Below are 23500 nucleotides of genomic sequence, written 5' to 3'. Positions count from 1 at the left end.
AAAAGAACCACTTTCTGAAAGGTAGGACCGGCGGAGAAGTGAATCCAAAGCGACAGGAAGATAGACCCCAGGGGGAGGGGCCGGCTCCTGGCAAGCGGCGGAGCAACGGAGCACAAAATCAGGACTTTTAAAAGTCTGTTCCGCTGAGGGATATCGCTCCAGAGGCTAAACCGGGGCGAAGCCCACGTGGGGTGAGCGTGGCCTCAGGTCCCGCAGGGTCACAGAAGGATCGGGGGTGTCTGAGTGTTGCAGAGCTTGCGGGTATTGGAACGGGAAAGCCGGCTACAGAGACAGAGCCGACAGTAAGCTCACAGCTCGGGGTTACCTTGAACCGGTCGCAGGCTCGGTGAGCTCGGAGCGCAGCTGGAGGTCAGGCAGACGGGAGTAACTGGGCGCTGTTCTCTGAGGACACACTGAGAAGTGGGGCCCCGGGCTCTCAGCTCCTCCATGCCAGAGACCAGGAGGCCGCTATTTGTATTCCCGTCCTCCGGAAATCTACAGAAAGCGCTCAGGGAACAAAAGCTCCTGAAAGCAAACCCAAGCGGATTACTCAGCCCATCCCTGGTAAGGACAGTGCAATTCCGCCTGGGGCAAAGACACTTGAGAATCACTACAACAGGCCCCTCCCCCAGAAGATCAACAAGAAATCCAGCCAAGACCAAGTTAACCTACAAAGGAGTGCGGTTTCAATACCAAGGAGAGCAGCAGAATTCCAGAGGAGGAGAAAGCAAAGCACGGAACTCATGGCTTTCTCCCTGTGATTTTTTATTTATTTTTTCTTTTTATTTTTCCCTGTGATATTTTTAGTATTGCAGTTAATTTAATTTTTTTCTTTTTCATTTTTTTCTCTTAATCTGCTAATTTTTTTTAACTTTTACCCTTTTCTTTTTTAATGTTTTTTAAATAGTTTATCTAATATATATATTTTTTCCTTTTTATATTTTTCTTTATTCGTTTTCCTTTTTAAAATTCTTTTCTTTTTTTTCTTTTTTTTTTTTCTTTCTTTCTTTCTTTTTGAACCTCTTTTTATCCCCTTTCTCCCCCCTCACGATTTGGGATCTCTTCTGATTTGGTTAAACCATATTTTCCTGGGGTTGTTGCCACACTTTTAGTATTTTACTTGCTCCTTCATATACTCTTATCTGGAAAAAATGAAAAGGCGGAAAAATTCACCACAAAAAAACAGAACAAGAGGCAGTACCGAAGGCTAGGGACCTAATCAATACAGACATTGGTAATATGTGAGATCTAGAGTTCAGAATGACAATTCTTAAGGTTCTAGCCGGGCTCGAAAAAGGCATGGAAGATATTAGAGAAACCCTCTCGGGAGATATAAAAGCCCTTTCTGGAGAAATAAAAAAACTAAAATCTAACCAAGTTGAAATCAAAAAAGCTATTAATGAGGTGCAATCAAAAATGGAAGCTCTCACTGCTAGGATAAATGAGGCAGAAGAAAGAATTAGTGATAGAGAAGACCAAATGACAGAGAATAAAGAAGCTGAGCAAAAGAGGGACAAACAGCTACTGGACCATGAGGGGAGAATTCGAGAGATAAGTGACACCATAAGACAAAACAACATTAGAATAATTGGGATTCCAGAAGAAGAAGAAAGAGAGAGGGGAGCAGAAGGTATACTGGAGAGAATTATTGGGAAGAATTTCCCCAATATGGCAAAGGGAACGAGCATCAAAATTCAGGAGGTTCAGAGAACGCCCCTCAAAATCAATAAGAATAGGCCCACACCCCGTCACCTTATAGTAAAATTTACAAGTTAGTGACAAAGAGAAAATCCTGAAAGCAACACGGGAAAAGAGGTCTGTAACATACAATGGTAAAAATATTAGATTGGCAGCTGACTTGTCCACAGAGACCAGTCAGGCCAGAAAGAGCTGGCATGATATTTTCAGAGCACTAAACGAGAAAAACATGCAGCCAAGAATACTATATCCAGCTAGGCTATCATTGAAAATAGAAGGAGAGATTAAAAGCTTTCAGGACAAACAAAAACTGAAAGAATTTGCAAACACCAAACCAGCTCTACAGGAAATATTGAAAGCGGTCCTCTAAGCAAAGAGAGAGCCTACAAGTGGTAGATCAGTAAGGAACAGAGACAGTATACAGTAACAGTCACCTTACAGGCACTACAATGGCACTAAATTCATATCTCTCAATAGTTACCCTGAATGTTAATGGGCTAAATGCCCCAATCAAAGGACACAGGGTATCAGAATGGATAAAAAAACAAAACCCATCTATATGTTGCCTCCAAGAAACTCATTTTAAGCCCGAAGACACCTCCAGATTTAAAGTGAGGGGGTGGAAAAGAACTTACCATGCTAATGGACATCAGAAGAAGGCAGGAGTGGCAATCCTTATATCAGATCAATTATACTTTAAGCCAAAGACTATAATAAGAGATAAGGAAGGACAATATATCATACTCAAAGGGTCTGTCCAACAAGAAGATCTAACAATTTTAAATATCTATGCTCCCAACGTGGGAGCAGCCAACTATATAAACCAATTAATAATGAAATCAAAGAAACACATCAACAATAATACTATAATAGTAGGGGACTTTAAGACTCCTCTCACTGAAATGGATAGATCATCCAAGCAAAAGATCAGCAAGGAAATAAAGGCCTTAAACGACACACTGGACCAGATGGACATCACAGATATATTCAGAACATTTCATCCCAAAGCAACAGAATACACATTCTTCTCTAGGGCACATGGAACAGTCTCCAGAATAGATCACATCCTCAGTCCTAAATCAGGACTCAACCAGTATCAAAAGATTGGGATCATTCCCTGCATATTTTCAGACCACAATGCTCTGAAGCTAGAATTCAACCACAAGAGGAAGTTTGAAAAGAACCCAAATACATGGAGACTAAACAACATCCTTCTAAAGAATGAATGGGTCAACTGGGAAATTAAAGAAGAATTGAAAAAAATCATAGAAACAAATGATAATGAAAATACAACAGTTCAAAATCTGTGGGACACAACAAAGGCAGTCCTGAGAGGAAAATATATAGTGGTACAAGCCTTCCTCAAGAAACAAGAAAGGTCTCAGGTACACAACCTAACCCCACACCTAACGGAGCTGGAGAAAGAACAAGAAAGAAACCCTAAGCCCAGCAGGAGAAGAGAAATCATAAAGATCAGAACAGAAATCAATGAAATAGAAGCCAAAAAGACAATAGAGCAAATCAACGAAACTAGGAGCTGGTTCTTTGAAAGAATTAATAAAATTGATAAACCCCTGCCCCGACTTATCAAAAAGAAAAGAGAAAGGACCCAAATAAATAAAATCATGAATGAAAGAGGAGAGATCACAACTAACACCAAAGAAATACAAACTATTATAAGAACATAGTATGAGCAACTCTACGCTAACAAATTTGACAATCTGGAAGAAATGGATGCATTCCTAGAAACATATAAACTACCACAACTGAACCAGGAAGAAATAGAAAGCCTGAACAGACCCATAACCAGTAAGGAGATTGAAACAGTCATTAAAAATCTCCAAACAAACAAAAGCCCAGGGCCAGACGGCTTCCTGGGGGAATTCTACCAAACACTTAAAGAAGAACTAATTCTTCTTCTCCTGAAACTTTTCCAAAAAATAGAAATGGAAGGAAAACTTCCAAACTCATTTTATGAGGCCAGCATAACCTTGATCCCAAAACCAGACAAGGATCCCATCAAAAAAGAGAGCTATAGACCAATATCCTTGATGAACACAGATGCAAAAATTCTCACCAAAATACTAGCCAATAGGATTCAACAGTACATTAAAAGGATTATTCACCACGACCAAGTGGGATTTATTCCAGGGTTGCAAGGTTGGTTCAACATCTGCTAATCAGTCAATGTGATACAACATATCAATAAAAGAAAGAACATGAACCATATGATACTCTCAATAGATGCTGAAAAAGCATTTGACAAAGTACAGCATCCCTTCCTGTTCAAAACTCTTCAAAGTGTAGGGATAGAGGGCACATACCTCAATATCATCAAAGCCATCTATGAAAAACCCACCGCAAACATCATTCTCAATGGAGAAAAACTGAAAGCTTTTCCACTAAGGTCAGGAACACGGCAGGGATGTCCATTATCACCACTGCTATTCAACATAGTACTAGAAGTCCTAGCTTCAGCAATCAGACAACAAAAGGAAATTAAAGGCATCCAAATCGACAAAGAAGAAGTCAAATTATCACTCTTCGCAGATGATATGATACTATATGTGGAAAACCCAAAAGACTCCACTCCAAAACTGCTAAGACTTGTACAGGAATTCAGTAAAGTGTCAGGATATAAAATCAATGCACAGAAATGAGTTGCATTTCTCTACACCAACAAGACAGAAGAAAGAGATATTAAGGAGTACATCCCATTTAAAATTGCACCCCAAACCATAAGATACCTAGGAATAAACCTAACCAAAGAGGCACAGAATCTATACTCAGAAAACTATAAAGTACTCGTGAAAGAAATTGAGGAAGACACAAAGAAATGGAAAAATGTTCCATGCTCCTGGATTGGAAGAATAAATATTGTGAAAATGTCTATGCTACCTAAAGCAATCTACACATTTAATGCAATTCCTATCAAAGTACCATCCATCTTTTTCAAAGAAATGGAACAAATAATTCTAAAATTTATATGGAACCAGAAAAGACCTCGAATAGCCAAAGGGATATTGAAAAAGAAAGCCAAAGTTGGTGGCATCACAATTCTGGACTTCAAGCTCTATTACAAAGCTGTCATCATCAAGACAGCATGGTACTGGCACAAAAACAGACACATAGATCAATGGAACAGAATAGGGAGCCCAGAAATAGACCCTCAACTCTATGATCAACTAATCTTTGACAAAGCAGGAAAGAATGTCCAATAAATGGTGTTGGGAAAATTGGACAGCCACATGCAGAAAAATGAAATTGGACCATTTCCTTACACCACACATGAAAATAGACTCAAAATGGATGAAGGACCTCAGTGTGCGAAAGGAATCCATCAAAATCCTTGAGGAGAACACAGGCAGCAACCTCTTCGACCTCAGCCGCAGCAACATCTTCCTAGGAACATCGCCAAAAACAAGGGAAGCAAGGGCAAAAATGAACTATTGGGATTTCATCAAGATCAAAAGCTTTTGCACAGCCAAGGAAACAGTTAACAAAATCAAAAGACAACTGACAGAATGGGAGAAGATATTTGCAAACGACATATCAGATAAAGGACTAGTGTCCAGAATCTATAAAGAACTTAGCAAACTCAACACCCAAAGAACAAATAATCCAATCAAGAAATGGGCAGAGGACATGAACAGACATTTCTGCAAAGAAGATATCCAGATGGCCAACAGACACATAAAAAAGTGCTCCATATCACTTGGCATCAGTGAAATACAAATCAAAACCACAATGAGATATCACCTCACACCAGTCAGAATGGCTAAAATCAACAAGTCAGGAAATGACAGATGCTGGCGAGGATGCGGAGAAAGGAGAACCCTCCTACACTGTTGGTGTGAATGTAAGCTGGTGTAGCCACTATGGAAAACAGCATGGAGCTTCCTCAAAATGTTGAAAATAGAACTGCCCTATGACCCAGCAATTGCACTACTGGGTATTTACCCTAAAGATACAAACGTAGTGATCCAAAGGGGCACGTGCACCCGAATGTTTATAGCAGCAATGTCCACAATAGCCAAACTATGGGAAGAACCTAGATGTCCATCCACAGATGAATGGATAAAGAAGATGTGGTATACATACACAATGGAATACTATGCAGCCATCAAAAGAAATGAAATCTTGCCATTTGCGACAACATGGATGGAACTAGAGCGTATCATGCTTAGCGAAATAAGTCAAGCAGAGAAAGACAACTATCATATGATCTCCCTGATATGAGGAAGTGGTGATGCAACATGGGGGCTTAAGTGGGTAGGAGAAGAATCAATGAAACAAGATGGGATTGGGAGGGAGACAAACCATATGTGACTCTTAATCTTACAAAACAAACTGAGGGTTGCTGGGGGAAGGGGGGTTGGGAGAAGGGGGGTGGGGTTATGGACATTGGAGAGGGTATGTGCTTTGGTGAGTGCTGTGCAGTGTGTAAACCTGGCGATTCACAGACCTGTACCCCTGGGGATAAAAATGCATGTTTATAAAAAAATAAAAAATTAAAAAAAAAGTATCAGGTTTTTGTCACTTCATGTTCAACAATGAATAAGAAAGATTCCAGTTTATTACTTTTTTCTTCTGAATCCATTACATTATATTTGATAATAACAACTGTTTATTTCTTCAACTCACAAGTCCATTATATTTCGTCAACTTTAATTTCAAACTAATCTACTTTTTGGTCTTTATTTCTACTGATGGCTCCACTTTACTCTCACATACTGGCTCAAAACAGCAAACAAAAAATATCTTTTACTCTTTCCTTCTCATCAAATAAGTCAATTCTACTGGATGTGTCTATATATTGTTTTTGGCCTCCAACCCATTCTTTCGATATCCAGTTTTTCTACCTGCAACTATTCATCTTTCTCTCCTTTGGTAATCCTCTATTGTTAAACTTCCTATGTTACTAAAATATGATAAAAATAAAATATAAAATGCATAGCTACTTTCTTAAAGTCCATCTTACAGAATCATAGATCTAATAGGGGAAAAGCATTTATATCACCTGATTGAGCAAGCTTTTGATGCTCCAATTATCTTTACATAATGACCATTTAGCTCATACTTGAACTCACAGAGAACGGACAGATTCTCTTAAGATAGAGGTAATTCTACCAGTGCACAACTCTGACTTCTTAGAATGATCTTCATTTTAAATTAATTATACTTTTCACTTTTTGGTATTTTGACTGATTTGTCCCTTTGGAGATTTTAGAGTAAATCTAAGCTGCTCACATATGACAAACTTTCAGCTACTTAAAGATAGAAGCTGTATGTGGTATTACCTTTGGGATTCTGACTTTTGAGCCAAGAATCCTGCCTATTTGCTATGTGACAATTCTTTCTTGCTATGAGAAATAATAGGCTGATGTACCTCACTAAGAGATCAGGATACTGAAAATGATCTTTTATATGATAGTTAAGAAAAAAGGTTATTTTTTCAAAAAATATTTTTAAGATCTTATTTATTTGTTTGACAGAGAAATAGAGAAGGAGCACAAGTAGGCAGAACAGCAGACAGAGGGAGAGGGAGAAGCAGGCTTCCACTGAGCAGGAAACCCAAAGCAAGACTCAATCCCAGGCCCTTGGGATCATGACCCAAGCTGAAGGCAGATGCTAAATTGACTAAACCACCCAGGCGCTCCTTTTTTCAAAATCTTTGTATTTTGTTTTATTCCATGAACGATTATAGTTGCTTATCATTAGACAATATACAGAGGCCTGACCTCAATGTCCTAAATAAAGAAGGCAATCTGCAACTGAAAGTCACTACTGTGAATCAGGATATAAAATAGGCAGGTAAAATCACCTTAAAAAGTATGAGAAGAATATATTCCCAGAGTTCAAATACAAAAAGCCTTTTTGCCTGACCCCTAAGATATTTGTATATTGGAGTTTTGAATATATTTTACTCATGGACTTAAAAAAAGCAAAAGATAATTGATTCAGGAAAGACCCTGCAAGAAGAAGGAGGTCTTCACTGAATCTTACTTCAAAATTTCCTTAAACATTAGCTCTAATATTTAATTTAATCCTCGTTCTTTTAGTTCCTTTTACCATTTTTATTATAATATGGTTTCAAATTTTTCCTTTTCACTTTGCTTTCCCTCCAGTAAATTCATTCTTGTTTATCTGTGTTTCTATTATATGTCTGAGCTAGGAACTGAACATAATACCACAGTCATTGTTAGCATGATAGATGTAAAGTAGATCTTACTTCTCTCTTGTTCTCAACATTGTTAATACAGCTGACGATAATATAAGTTTTTTGGTTTGTTGGTTTGTTTGTTTTGGTAGCCACATAACACTGCTGACTCATATTCAAATCAATAATTACTCATTGAATACCTGTTGTCATCTTCTCTCTGAGAGACTTTTTTTTTTTTTTTTTGAGAGAAAGAGAAGGAGAGAAGTGGGGGAGGAGCTAGAGGGAGAGGGAGAGAGAGAATCCAAAGCAGGCTTCACACCCAGAGTGAAGCCCAATGTGAGTCTATCTCACAACCCAAAGATCATGACCTGAATCAAAATCAAGAACCACACGTTTAACTGACAGAGACACCAAGGCACCCCATGTAGACTTTTTGAAATAGCAACCCGTTCTCCCTGCTTACATTTTGCCCAAGCTCTACAATCTATTTTCTATAAAGCACTTAGTATGATCTTTTAACATGTTATCAAGTTACATCCCTGCTTAAAACATGATCTAGTCATTGCCTATTTACTAATTTCACTCTTTATGACTCTTCTTGTCATATACTCTCTTTATCCATAAAGGTTCTTCTGTCTTCTATATTGGTTCTTCTTCAAACACAGAAAGTGCTTCCCTGTGAGGGTTTTGACATTTGCCTCCCTCGGCTGCTGAAACACTTTCTCTTGGATATTCACACGGCTTGCTTTTTTTCACATTCATTACATGTTTCCTTAGAGACCATTTCCAAGTGATATTTCTTGCCATCTATGTAAAGCAACAACTTGCTACCCCAGCACCACAGACATCACTCTTTAATTTACTCTCCTTAATTTCTTTATGGGAATTATCCCTGCAGACCTTGCATTATTTAGTTTCTTACTAAATTGTCTATTTTTTCTCCTAGCATGTGTGTTCCTCAAGGATGCAAGTTTTGTTTGTCTTGTTCACTACTGTATCCTTAGTGACTAGAACGATACATAGTAAGCATTAAATAAATATTTGTTAAATTAGCAGATAAATGATTTGGGCTAACAAATACTTGGAACTTATTAGGCCACTGGGACTGACCTTTTATCTCTGCACTTTCTATCTGTAATACAAAACATCTTTGACAAATTACTTATGCTATGCCTACTTGGAACTTTTTAACCATACCTATGATATTTTTAGAAGACAAACTGGATCATAAGTGAAACAAATGTTTCAACTTGAGTTGTACTGAACCCTTCAGAATTAAGTGTCCAGGGGTGAGGTTGAAATAGTTCTTGCTTAAGTTAGGAATTAGACAAAAATAGTTCTAGGACAGCAAAGACATTATCAGTTAATGCATCTCTCTGAATTACTATAGAAGAACAAGTAGAGAGGCATACAAGTCAGGTTTCTTCTTGGAGATCTTTAGAACACCTTGAACCAAATCTGTCAGACCTACATGCTGTGCGAAAATGTGTAGCATGAGACCTCAGATGCCTGATCAAAGACACTGGTGATTCAAAGATTTTATTTTATTTTATTTTTATTTTTTTATTTTTTGCCTTTATCCCCCATACGTTTTATTTTTTCTTCTTTCTTTTCTTTTCCTTTCTTTTCCATTCCTTCCTGCCTTCCTTCCTTCTTTCCTCCCTCCCTCACCCTCCATCTTTCTTTGTCTTTCTTTCCCTTTCTTTCTTCCTCCCCATCTTTTCCTTCCTTCCTTCCTTCCTTCCTTCCTTCCTTCCTTCTTTCCTTCCTTCCTTCCTTCGTTCCTTCCTTTCTTTTTTCCTTTCGGCATATTTTCACAATCTCCTGAACTAAACTAAGAAAATTGTTTCTTCTTTAACCCCAGACTACAGGATATCCACAAATATCTCAGTTTAGTCCATGGTATTAAAAGATATAAGGATGATCAGATTAGAAAATCCAAAATTATTCATCGTTTTTGGAGGTTTTCTGACCAGAAATTTTTATAAACAAAAACATAGCTTATGTATGCCTCTCTTCACAGAAGAATCAAACAAGTAATTAATTATGCCTTTCTTTTATTTAAAAATGAGTACCCATGCTTTAGAAAGTATTATTCTAAGTCTTTTGTAAGACACATTAAATAAGGTACACTTTGCCTGTTTTTATAGAGTAAGATAATCCTGTTTCCTTTAAGGATATAAAAATTATAATTACAAATATTAAAATACTAAAAAGGTAAATATCATCACTTAAAACCATATTTATCCCTGATCTGGCCCATTTGAATGGTTCTGTTGAAGCACAGACACCTTTATATATACATCATATAATAACCAAGTAACAAGTTCTCTGACAAATTTTTGCTAAAGCTACAGTGAGAATTAGAATGGGAAACATTTTTTCTAAATGTTAGCAAAAATATTTTGGTTGATAGATGTATCAGATAAATATCACCAAATATAAAAATCTACAGTTTCAAGAAATATGCAGTTGACTTGGTTGGTTATTAGCAAAAAATATTTTTCGCAAATAGCTAAGTAACCCTATTTTAATCTCACAATCAGTTAGATATGATTTATTTTACAAATGATGTATTTTATATATTTAGATCCTGATAAGCCTATAAATTTTATTTAAAGTCAAGGAGAGCAGAATTTATTTATTTATTTATTTAAAGTCAAGGAGAGCAGAATTTTTTTTTTCTGTATTTCTCTGCAACTCAGTTGTGTCCAGCTTGTTTGGGTTCTTACAAATATAACTATCTTACATTTTATCAGTAGAATAGATATGTATTGAATTACTGAGATATAGAAAATGTAGCTGTTTTCTTGTTGATAAATTTTTCAAATTAGTAAATAGAGGCAGCTCCTCAGAGGTTCTATCTAAGCAATAAAACAATCTTTACCATAAGTAGATATATTTTGCTGTTTTATTACTGTAGTAGAAATTTATCTGTGCTTAACAAATGGTATCGTGAACATCTGTTCAAAATTTCTTGTGGACAGTTGACACAGTATGAATTTTCTGAGCATTATTTTACAATATCAGAAAGAACTACTGTTTCTGGTTAATATTTTAGCAACAAATATTTATTTGTTTTGAACATAGTAATTTCAATGAGTCCAGTTGAAGTAGCATGAGATAACTTTCACAACATTTCTAGATTATAAAACATTTTTTTTTAAAGATTTTATTTATTTATTTGACAGAGAGAAATCACAAGTAGATGGAGAGGCAGGCAGAGAGAGAGAGAGAGGGAAGCAGGCTCCCTGCCGAGCAGAGAGCCCGATGCGGGACTCAATCCCAGGACCCTGAGATCATGACCTGAGCCGAAGGCAGCGGCTTAACCCACTGAGCCACCCAGGCGCCCCTAGATTATAAAACCTTTTGATGTATTTTGTTTGCTTATACTTTAACCAATAATTATGTGGAAAAATCTTTAATATTTCTCATGTAGGCGAAATAACATTCATTTGACCCAATAAACTAGTTAATTCTCTCTTTACTCTCCCAAACACCAAGAACACATATTTATTCTCATTTCTCGGGGATGTTGAATCTGGCTCTCTTCAGCTGATGGTTTCCTTTTTATATCACTCTAGGAATTGCTGAAAATTATAGATATTTCTTATCATTTTCTATGCTTTTAAGATAAAAATATCTTAAGGAGGTATCCTCCTCCACCAAAACCCACCTCCACTAATAAGGAGAAATTAAATTGTCTTTTGATTAATTACATGTCTAATACAACCAGTGCACAGCTGATAAGAGTCAAACTTGTATGCTTTTTTTTTTTTTTTTTTTGCACTGAGGTAACCTTTATTATCATCATGGCTTCCTGGGGGACAAATATAGTGTGTACATATATAATTTCAAAATGATCACAGAGGAGCCACATTATCCATTTCTCTTTTTCAACTGCAGTAGACCAGTCAGACTTAATATTATCAAGCACTTGTTTTCGGTAACACTTCTCTTTTCATTTCCTTTTAAAGTTGTTAGGAAACTCTACTTGTCAGTGACAAAGTTCTGAGCTATTACCTCACTGCCACCAAGAAGAAGGAGAGTATTTGCATAAGCTTATCCATGACAGACATTCTCTATTCAATAGTATATCATCTTCTTGGCAACAGGAACAATAAAATGTCCAATAAAATGAATTTAACTCAATGAAGAAGAATGAGGTGAAAGTGTTGAGAAAAATGCATGGTTTTGGGTTGTTTTAAAGGAATACAGCTTACATCAGAAGCATCTGAAACTAATTCAGGAAAAATGAACTACAGGTAATTATATCAGAAGAAAGTCAGTGTAACTTTGAGAACTGAATTTCTTCTCTTGTCTCCCCTCTCTGTTGTCTGGTACGTTGAAGTCATTGATATAGGAGGCAGCCTTCTCATTATTCTTCCACTAGTTACCATCTATGTGTCATTGGGTATGTGATAGAACCTCCCTGAGCCTCATTCCTATTGAGAACAAATAATATTTCACTTGCCAAATATAAGGAATCAGGCACATGATCTCCAAATTATTTTTAACTCTAATTTTTTTTTTTAATTTAGTGAAGGAGATTTTTTCAATATAGTCACACTATTACTATATCTAGTTTAAATAAATCTAATTAAATATTTTTTCTTAAGTCTATAACTTTGATAGAAATGCATAAGCAGATTTAGAATGTTGAAAGCAATACGCTAGTACTGGGGACTGAAAAAAAAAAAAGAATGCTTTTTCAAAATCCTTCAACCAAATGATCTTCAACCACATGATAATGTGGATAATAATAACTACATTGTAGCTTATTTAATAATGAATAATTAATATTTGTATTTGACATATTTCACATTCACTATCTCTCTTAAGCTCAGTATCCCATCATGCCGTTTTATTATATTTCACAAAAAAACATACTGTTAACGATTATTATTATGATGCATATTTCTAAGTGTTAAATATTTTAGAAGAAATTAGAATAATTACTATCCACATTCCCAAAGGGATATGATGATTAAAAAACCCATTAGATAGGATATTCTGTAAAACAGAGCAGAACAATTTAAACCCTTTAATTTTTGTTGTTGTGTTTGTTTAAACATGGAGATTAAATGAAAAGCAATTTAAAGAACCAAGGAATGTCAGTAAAGTTGTTTATAAATTCAAAGAAGGTAAATCCTGTATCATATTGCTTCCTCCCAATTGCTTCCTCTATACACATTTGAAGGATAATAAATCTTTGAAGAATCATTTTTAAAGAAAACAACATGGATTTTAACACAGTAGAGGTTGAAATGTTGATAATTTTTGTAGCTATGTATAGAACTAGGCTATGCTAATTATGATTTCTCCCCCAATTTCATACATTCTATGCTGAAAAGCTTTGATTTTATTCAAGTGAATTTATCTTATACTAATAAAAAATTTATTGATTTTTAAAGATTTTAAGTTCAGCTAATGAAGTTAGACCACAGTTTTCTCACTGTCATTGTATCTGAAATATTGATAAAAAGAAATCTTATATCTTCTTTGTTGTTAACTAAAACAGGATTATTATTTCCATATAAAATATTCATAGATATAAAACATTATGTGGTAGAGCTTGAAAATGGGCATGTCTTACCGCTCTATATACACTTTATTTAGACCACTTTGCTGAGGTATGATTGATACACAAAAAACTACATATTTAATGTATATAACTTGATAAGTTTGGAATAAGTATACATCTGTTAAACCATCACCATAATCTATGCCATAAACATCTCCATCATCTTCAAAAGTTTTGCCTGCCCTTTTAATTTATTATTTTCCTTTTCTTTTCTTTTCCTTTACAGTAAGTACACTTAAAATGAGATTTACACTCTTGGAAAATTTTTAAGTATGCCCCTTCTATAAAGAACCTATAAAGAATCTAAAATAGTCAAACTTATAGAAGCAGAAAGTAGAATGGTGGGTGCCAAGGAGCTAGAAAGAGGGGGAAACAAGAAGGTATTATTCAAAGGGTACAAAGTTTTAACTATGAAAAATGCATAAATCCTAGAGATCGACTGTGTAGCGCAATGCCTAAGTTAATAATACTATATTCAATATCTTTACAGGGTGCTTTTGCAAACTACTCTCTTCAAAAGGTGGAATCTATTTTTTTACTCTTTGCATCCTGTTTTGGCCTATGTGATTTGTTGTAGTCAATGCAACAATAACAAACATGGCACAAAGGCTTGAAAAGTGCTTGCAAGTTGGATTTTGTCCCTACTTTTGCTTCACTTATCTGAGCAACTGTGTGAAAGAGCCTGGGCTAGAGTACTGGAAAATCAGAGACATGATCAAGCCATCCCCATTGCCTTTGCTAGTGGAGTCAATAACCAGTAGTGGGAGGCTAAATACATTATCCAATCCTACTCTTTCAAATGTCATGGGGACTGGAGAGATCAGCTAAACCTGACCAAGCCAGAAGAACCATCAACCTGACACTCAGGATTGTAAGAAATAATGTTTGTGGTGTGTGTGTGTGTGTGTGTGTGTGTGTGTGTGTGTATACGCACGTACACACACATGTGCTTGTGTATGCACTCCTATGCACTACTAAATCTGAGGATGGTTGATTACACAGAAAAAACTAACTAGTGAAATATACAATCAACATGTATATTATGTCTTCTGTGGACTGAATTTCTGTAAATAGTAGTTCCTCTAGGCTTAAAACATCCATAAATGTACAGACACACAGACTTGAATTTCTATCTTTTTGAAGTTATCTGCCATTCTTTCAATTGTTTGGTTCACCTTCAGAAAATAAAATTTACAATATCTAATTTCCCTCCTCTACTAACCATTTCACAACTCACTGTCATAAGATTGATGTTTCCTACTACTTCTTAAATAAAGTACATATTTTATGTAGATTCTCTGTTTATGTACAATGTTCTTTTTCTATCAAAGGATTCTATTGCAGTCACATATTACATTTAGCTTTTGTGTCATCTTAGATTCCTTTTTCTTTGACACTTTCTCCTATATTCCTAGTTTTTGATGACCTTCAAATTTTTGAAGAGTACTGGCCAAGTATTTCATAGAATGTCTCTCCTTTGGGATTTAACTGACATTTTTCTCATATTAGACTGGGGACACAGGTCTTAATGAGGAAAATCACAGAAGTAAGGTGCCATTCTTATCACACCACATCAAGGGTAAATGCCATCTTTGCTGATGTTGACTTTGATCATCACTGAGTTGAAAAAGTTATCAGTTTCTTTCTCTGGAAAGTTACTTTTTTATCCTTTTCCATTCTGTATTCTTTGGAAACAAGTTTCTGTGGAGCCCACATTTAAAGGATGGGGAAGTTACATTCCACTTCCCTGAGAAAAAAGTATTTTCATAAATTATTTGAAATTCATCTACAAGGGAAATTAGTCTATTCTTTTGTTTTATTTATTTATTTGCTTATCATATCAATATGGACTTATGGGGAATTATTTTATTCTTTTGGCTTTAACTCATATTTCTTTATTTTCTTGCTCAAATTTTTTCCAGTTTGGGCTATTGGGAACTTTTTCAGTTGGTTTCTGTGTCCCTTTGACATACTTGCTTCATTGTGTTTGTTTTTTGTGTGTTGCTTTGTTTGTTTTAGCATCTCTTTACTCTTTGTTATTATAAGATACCCTAGGCTTGTCAAGTATACTTCCTGCCCCAGTCCTAGAGTTAGTTCTTCTTCAAATAGCCCTGATCCCTTCAATTGGAGAATAGTATTAGAAACCAAGATCTTAGCACTTTATGTACTGGTTTCTACTATAGTACCTTGCTCATAGGCCATCTTAAATGACAGAACATGATATATGTGTGTATACCTAGCCACATACATATACATTTCTATACTTTTTATATGTAACCATCTGCATCTACATTAAGCTAAACGTAAGTTCATAATGAAGTCTTTAATGCTAACCCATTACCACATGGATCAATCTATCCTTCTCTTGCTCATCTGTAACCTCCCATTCTAACAGTGAGAAAATTGGCTCCATTCACCACCACTGCCTTAATTGTTCAATTTCATGTATAGTGGGATTAGAGTTGCTAATGATAATATTACTAACTAGAGCATATTACCTAAGTACAAGGTTTTTGGTGTGTGTGTGTGCGTGTGTGTTTTCTTGCTTTTAGTTTTGAAGATTCATTTCCATAGTTACTAAAGTCATTACCCTTGTCCCCCACTGCCTTACATGAAGTTTCTTCATACATTTGTAATATAGTTAGATTGTTTGTCACATTCTGCCTTTTAATCTGGGATCCATTAATCTCCTAAATTATTATTGTTTTTAATTTGTATACAATGATGTTTACTTTGTGCTATAAAGTTCTATTAGTTTTGATAAATGTGTAATGGCATGCATTCACCATTACAATATCATAGAGAGTGTTTTTATCACCCTAAAAAATACTTTATCTTCACTCAAACATTTAATCATCCCCTTTTCCCAACCTCTGGTAATCAGTAATCTGTACTGTTTCTATAGTTTTTTCCTTACCAAAATATCATATAAATAGAATCATGCAATATATAGTCTTTTCAGACAAGCTTCTTTCAATTAACAATATGTATATAAGATTTATCCAGGTGTATGTATGGTTTGATTATTTATTTTTATCACTGAATAGTATTAAACTATATAAAATTTAGAAGGGCATTGAGACAGTAAAAGAGAAAGAAACAATCACTGGGGGAGATGCTACTACTATACAGAAAGAAAAACAGATAAAATATTTGAAGAGTCTTTACTTCTTTTTAAAGTAACCAAAATATTGATGGACCATGGTTTTCGTTTAACTTTTAATGCCTCTTGCTCTTGTTTTCTTGCTTTTTCATGTTTTCACAGATGTGTCTATCAACATTTTTAGAAGTTTCATCTTACCTTTCCAGTATCTTCTTAAACCTGTTTTTTCCACATTAGCAGTTATACTCAATACATAAAAATAGTAATAAATTAAGGATTGTTTTGTTGTTTTTGCAGTTAGTTACTAACATTTCAACAAAAAAGAGGTTTTGCTATATCTTCTGAAAGCATTCAAATACATGTAAATATGTTAGCTGTTACATTTAAACATATAGTGTGCATTTATAATTGCAATAATAAATTATCTAAGTTGAGGATTACCTCTTTGCTTTTAAAGAAGATCCATCCATCATAAATAGCTGAAGTTACAGTAATAGCACTTAATAAAACAACATAGTTATTGAGTTAAATCAAATCAAGCTATAAAAAATGTTACAAGTGTAAACATTTAAATTATTATTACAATTTAATTTCTAGACATTCTTAAATTAAAACAAAAACTTGTGGCATATTAATTTTTAGTATTATGATAGTATTACTCCAAAGAAGATAAACTACTTTTGCAGAGTAAAAGATAACATTTTAGATCCGAGATGTAGAACAATAAGATTGATCGAAGCAAAGTTAGAGAAGCTGAGACAACAAGACAAATTCATTGTGTTGGAAATGCCTTTAAATGATTGTGTGTGTGAGTATAATTAATCCGGCATAATTCTGTCTTTATATGATAAAATTTCGCATTGTAGTGAGACATTTTTATAATTATTTGAGCTAAATGATAAATATATTACCAAATCTTCTAAAGGTTAATAATGGTTTACATTGTAAATGAAAGTCAGTGAGGTGGGATGGATACTCATTTTATTAACATTCATATAGTGTTTTCCTAGGTACCTTATTATATTGAATTGTATATGACTTTTTGCTTTTAACAAAGTTTAAGAATTGTTTTCTTTCTTTTGTTGAAAAGTGTGACTTCTGATATAAATTTAAATGAACATATTTCATTTAAAGGATATTTTGTAATGAAGATATTTTGTAATGAAGGATATTTTGTAATGAAGATTTTAATATATTTTTGTTATTTCATATGTACATCAAAATTCTTACCTGAAAGACACCCAGCTACTGACAGAAGCAGAATTAGTTTCCAAGAGGAAGCCATCCTTGGTTACTAGGATATCTTGTGTCTCAGTGTGTTTAGCAGCTCTGATGTTTCTTCTTTAAAGAATGCCCTGTGGGCATAAATAACATTTCAAAAACTGAGAAAACAAAAAAAGTAGACAGACACAGACCAACTCAAAATTATCACACTAAAATAATAAATACATTTTATTGCAAAGGTCAGATTAATGTATACTTGGATATTGACAACATTGAAATAATTCCATTAAAATTAATCCAATGCATGACACAAAAACTTCAGAGAAGTGATAAACTTTCTTTAACACATTTATTTATATTAAGTACTCCTTTACATAAAATAAAAACATCAGGTTTTAATGAGGATGATTTTTCCTCACAGGGAAATAGCCATATGTATTACATTAGACAACTTATTGGACTAGAAAAATAGGATAGAAAAACCAGTTTTATTAATATATACTCCTCTGGTCTAGAACATAACTAATGATCAGTTAGCCAAGTGATTTTACACATTGTGCTGTAGCTCATCTAAACCTCCACAGGAAATTTCCTCACTTAATTATTAATGTGAACTGCATTTGTTTATAACTCCTGTGATTATCTGCACTGTGTCTTATTTCCCTACTCTGATATTTCCCTCAGCATTCTTTGCTAGCCAGAATCTAAAGGAAATACTCTTTGTGAATATTTAAACATTTTGTCTAATTGCGTTTTTATAACAATGATGAGTCTAGCCCATTAGTTTTGCTAAGTTCCATTATTTGTCCTGAAAGATATGATAAACATAAAAAATATAAATTTTGGAATGGAATTTCCTACAAGAATTTGACAAATGTGCATTCAAAATTCCTATAATAGACAAATAACTTCTGAGCTTTCAGGTGTCACTTAGTAATCAAATTGGGAAATTATTGTACAGTGTGTTAATAATTTTAAAATAACAATTGTTTCTTGGCAACTGTTTCCTTCTTATGGACTTAAATTCAGATTACGGGGCACCTGGGTGGCTCAGCGGGTTAAAGCCTATGCCTTTGGCTCAGGTCATGATCTCAGGGTCCTGGGATTGAGCCCCTCATCAGGCTCTCTGCTCAGCAGGGACCTGCTTCCATCTCTCTCTCTCAGCCTGCCTTTCTGCCTACTTGTGATCTGTCTGTCAAATAAATAAAAGAAAAGAAAAGAAAGGAAAAGAAAAGAAAAGAAGTTCAGGTTATCTCTGTATTTTAGAAAAAAATCTTAAATATATAGGCAAGCACCCCCCCAATTTGATATAATCTTGCCCAAACAGGGACCTCTATTAGTGAATCTTCCACCTAATAATGTTACTCTTATTTCATTTATATTTTTAAATCTAAACATTGGTAATCTATATGAATCATATGATTAGAATCACAAGTGAACAAGAAAGTTAATAACAGCTAATAATGATTGATTTATAGTCATCTACTTCCAAAAAAAAAAGACTCTTCATTCATTCTTTTAAATAAATATCAGAAACAAAAACTATTTAAAGCACAAAAAATCTTATTAATTTTTACAATTTAAAACATTTTTATATTTATATACTGTTTATTTTACTAGAAATGAAAAGAAGAAAATTAGCACTTCACACATAAACATTAGAGAGATTTAAAGTTGCTAGAACCACAATTATGATTCATGAGAACTTCACACTTGAATTAGTGAATTTTTCAACCCATTTTGAAATGGAGTTCTCTCAGATTGTGAAATCTGAGATATTACTATAGTTTTGCTTCACTTGTTTTGATTAGCTTCTGCTCAGTCTATGTCCCCCAAACTGGTATTTTCTTTCTCTATTTGCAATGTTCTCTGTTGTGTTAGCCATTCTTCATCAACAAATGCAAGTTTTCAGAGCATTTACATGCTATATATTGGGAATGTCAGAGAAAATGCACACACGTGCACACACACACACACGCGCACATATATGGAGAAGTTAATCACAGAGTATGAGCCAAGAAGGGGGATACTGTAAATATACTACTAATATAGAGCTATTAAAAGGGAGAATATATTCATAAAACTGGAAGAAGTTGGGGATAAAACAGAGGATTCTTCAGTAAAATTTCAGGACACTGATCTTGGACAAATGTTTTACTGTTGAATGGGACAATGCAGGGAGATTCAAAATGAGCATATGAATAAATAAATCAATATTAAAGAGTGATCCATACCATGATAGAATTAAGCCAGAGTAAAGAAACAGTGAGATGATAGATGAAGCTACTTTAGCCGGGGTTCAGAGAAGCAATTTCTGATAAGAAGATATTTGAGTATTCCTTTTATCAACATGCTATTATGGAATAATCCTTATGTATATAACTCAGGCACTTTTTTTTTTCAATTCTTAAAAAAAAAATACTACGCTGAATTTTATTACTAAAAGAAACAAAATAATCTCTTCAAACAGCCTGTGTGTGTGGGGGGGGGGGTTCATTCCCCAGCATTCTTGGTTGTTGCTTAATGGGGCTAAAACAAACAAACAAAAAATCATAGATCTTTAAAAGCCATTCTCTTAAGACATCTAAAGCCTTTTTTCTTTTTCTTTTTTTTTTTGCTTTCTTTTTTTATTATCTCTATTTTTATTTTCCTCAAGTAAAAAGTAAAAGAAATTATCTTTGGGTTCTGAAATATGTAAACTTTTTTTAATAATAAGCAAACAAACAAAGAAGTCCCAACAGCATCATTAAGTTACTAAGAAACGTTTTTTTTCTTTTCTTTATTGTTTTAGTTACACTATAGTTAACATGTAGTGTTATATTAGCATCAGGTGTACATTATTCAGTGCTCATCATGATAAGTGTACTCTTTAATACCCATCACCTATTTCACCTACCCAAACCATCAGTTTGTGTTTTATAATTAAAAGTCTGTTTACTGGTTTCTCTCTCTTTTTCTTTTTTTCCCCCTTTGTTTATTTGTTACTTAAATTCCACATATAAGTGAAATCATATAGTATTTGTCTTTCACTGACTTATTTTACTTAGCCCTATACTCTCTATCTCCATCTGTGTTGTTGAAAATGGAAAAATGTCATTCTTTTTTATAGCTGACTAATACCCCATTTTATATACCACTTCTTCTTTATCCATTATTTATAAATACTAGGGCTGCTTCCATTATTTGGCTATAGTAAATAGTGTTGTGATAAACATGGCAGTACATATATATTTTGAATTAGTGGTTCATATTCTTTGGGTCAATGCCCAATACTGTGGTTACTGGATTATATGGTAGTTTAGTTCTATTCTTAATTTTTTGAGGAAACTGCATATTGTTTTCCATAGTAGCTGCACGAGTATGCATACCCACCAATAGCAAAAGAAGGTTCTTTTTACCCACATCCTTGCCAAGACTTGCTTTCTTATGTTGTTGATTTTAGCCATTCTGACAGGTGTGAGGTGATATGTCATTGTAGTTTTGATTTGGATCTCTTTGATGATGAGTGTTGCTGAGTATCTTTTCATGTGTAATCTGTATGACCCACAGATATCTTCTTTGGAGAAATATCCATTTATGTCTTCTGGCCATTTTTAAGATTTTTTTATTTATTATTTTTAATTTTTATTTATTTTGTTATTTATTTACTTGAGAGAGAGAGACTGGGAAGAGAGCACAAGCAGAGGAAGTGGCAGGCAGAGGGGAAGAGAAAAGCAGGCTCCCCACTAGCAGGGAGCCCCACGTGGAACTCAGTCAAAGGACTCTAGGATCATGACCTGGGTCAAAGGTAGATACTTAACTCACTGAGCCATCCAGGTGCTTCATTCTGCCTGTTTTTAATTATATTATTTGTTCTTTGGGATGTAAAGTTGTATAAGTTCTTTATATATTTTGGATACTATCAACTATATCATTTGCAAATATTTTTTTTTCATTCTATAGGTGATCTTTTAGTTTTGTTGATGAAATATGTTAACTTTTTTATATGCATCTCTTGAAAAAAACAATTATTCCCATGACTTTAATAAAATTCTTGTATCAAATAATAAAATAATGTATTTATGCAAACATAGAGTATATTAAGTTCTTCCTACATGCCAGGTTAAATTATAATCAGCTGATAAATTTTACTAAAGAACAACAGGATATGTATTTAGAAAAATCTTAATGGAGACTGGTAGCTGTACAAAAACTGTTGTTCATCAGAAGATTGAAAAGCCAGAAATACTAAAGGGGAAACTACTAATCAGATACAAAATTTAAAGCCTCACATTTTAAAAGAGCTTATTTCAATGTTTAGAATATTATCACTGTTAGTGATAGTGATAATTAGTGATAGTCACTATTAAAGAAAAATGTATGAAATAACATCTTACTTTTCAGATATTTACCTGAATTACTGTAAACATTTGCAAATAAAGGAAAATAAGTAGCTAGTGTATTTCAGATCTTCTAGCTATCTACACTCCTTTTCCACAACACTGGCTTTCTTGCTGTTCTTCAAATAAGCCAAGCACTCATTGTTTCCTTTGCCTGGACCCCTCCACCATCAGTTCTTCCCAGACTGGGTAACTTCAGATAATTAGACTCTGTTCCTTGGGCTCTTCTTGATGCTTCTTAAACAGGAAGTCCCTCCCAAAGATACTTCCTGTCAGCCCTGTCACTGGTTTTCCATACATTACCCTGCCTTATTTTTCTTCTTATAAATTATCAATGCTTGAGGTTCTACTATTTATTTGTTTTCTTTTAAATTTTCTTTTTCTCCTACTGGGATGTGATGTCCATGAAATCAAGAATTTTTGTTTTTGTCATCTTTGTAGACTCAGCATCTAGAACAGAGCATGCTTGGTTTTAGTAGCTATACAATTATTATTTTTTAATAATAATTACTGGATAAACTGGAATCTCTCGTAAATAAATTATTTGACACAAAGTAACATAAGCAGCACCGTTTTAAAAATTCTATGTGCTATGCATTATGTTATGCACTCTACCTATACACCTCTATAAATTACTTTGACACCTTTTATTGATGAAGATCACACAGCTAGTCAAAGAAAAGTGGGGTTAAGAATAATCTTGATCTTTAAGCCACCTTATTTCTTACAAAACTTCATAGCAATATCTACAAAAGTTTCTAGAAGCCCTCCTATCTGACATAACTGAAACTGGTACTGAGTTAATTTAAAATGGTAATTTAAAAAAATCATACAGACATAGCTTAAATGCTATAATTTAACTAATCTGACTTAACTCTTTTTTGTCAATTGTATTATATAGGAATGAATTTTTTTCTGAGTATCAATATTCTGATGGAAAAATGCTATCTTTTACCTCAAATCATGAGTTATTACTACATAAATCCTTCCTATAATACATCATATACAAGTTTTAATTTCTTCAAACATTATATGTTAATTAGTTGAATTTAATTAAGAAATAAATCAATCTTAAACCATGAGACTAGATGGAAAGAAAAAAGAAAATTTCAATTTGAAAAATTCATGTCAATATACATGATATACACAGGAAAACAAATCACTATAAGTGATAGTCAACAGTGAGAATAAAAGTCAGAATCAGACTTGTGAAGACTAGATGTTTGACATTTCAAACACAGATTAAAAAAATAAATATATATGATTTGTTTTTAAACATAAAGGAATTGGCATTATGGAAAAGAAGAAACAAAGATAAGGAAATTGTCTAGAATGCAGCCCCAAGAGGC

The 23500-nt window shown here is 34.1% G+C and overlaps 1 protein-coding gene and 1 long non-coding RNA gene across 2 annotated transcripts in view; both read right to left on the bottom strand.

Annotated features, from left to right (window-relative positions):
* Positions 1–17848, bottom strand: part of CNTN5 (contactin 5) — a 784689-nt gene extending 766841 nt beyond the window's left edge. Inside the window, exon 1 of the mRNA XM_059391830.1 lies at positions 17779–17848. Coding sequence (XP_059247813.1) covers positions 17779–17833 — 55 coding nt within the window. The 5' untranslated portion in view covers positions 17834–17848. The remainder of the gene's footprint in view (positions 1–17778) is intronic.
* Positions 17843–23500, bottom strand: part of LOC132012180 (uncharacterized) — a 303469-nt gene continuing 297811 nt past the window's right edge. Inside the window, exon 3 of the long non-coding RNA XR_009402545.1 lies at positions 17843–17903. This is a non-coding gene — a long non-coding RNA (uncharacterized LOC132012180). The remainder of the gene's footprint in view (positions 17904–23500) is intronic.

Source organism: Mustela nigripes, chromosome 1 (genome assembly GCF_022355385.1).
Source record: "Mustela nigripes isolate SB6536 chromosome 1, MUSNIG.SB6536, whole genome shotgun sequence".
NCBI lineage: Eukaryota > Metazoa > Chordata > Mammalia > Carnivora > Mustelidae > Mustela > Mustela nigripes.
Note: the sequence above shows the minus strand (reverse complement) of the source record. Positions and strands in the feature narration are given on the sequence as shown.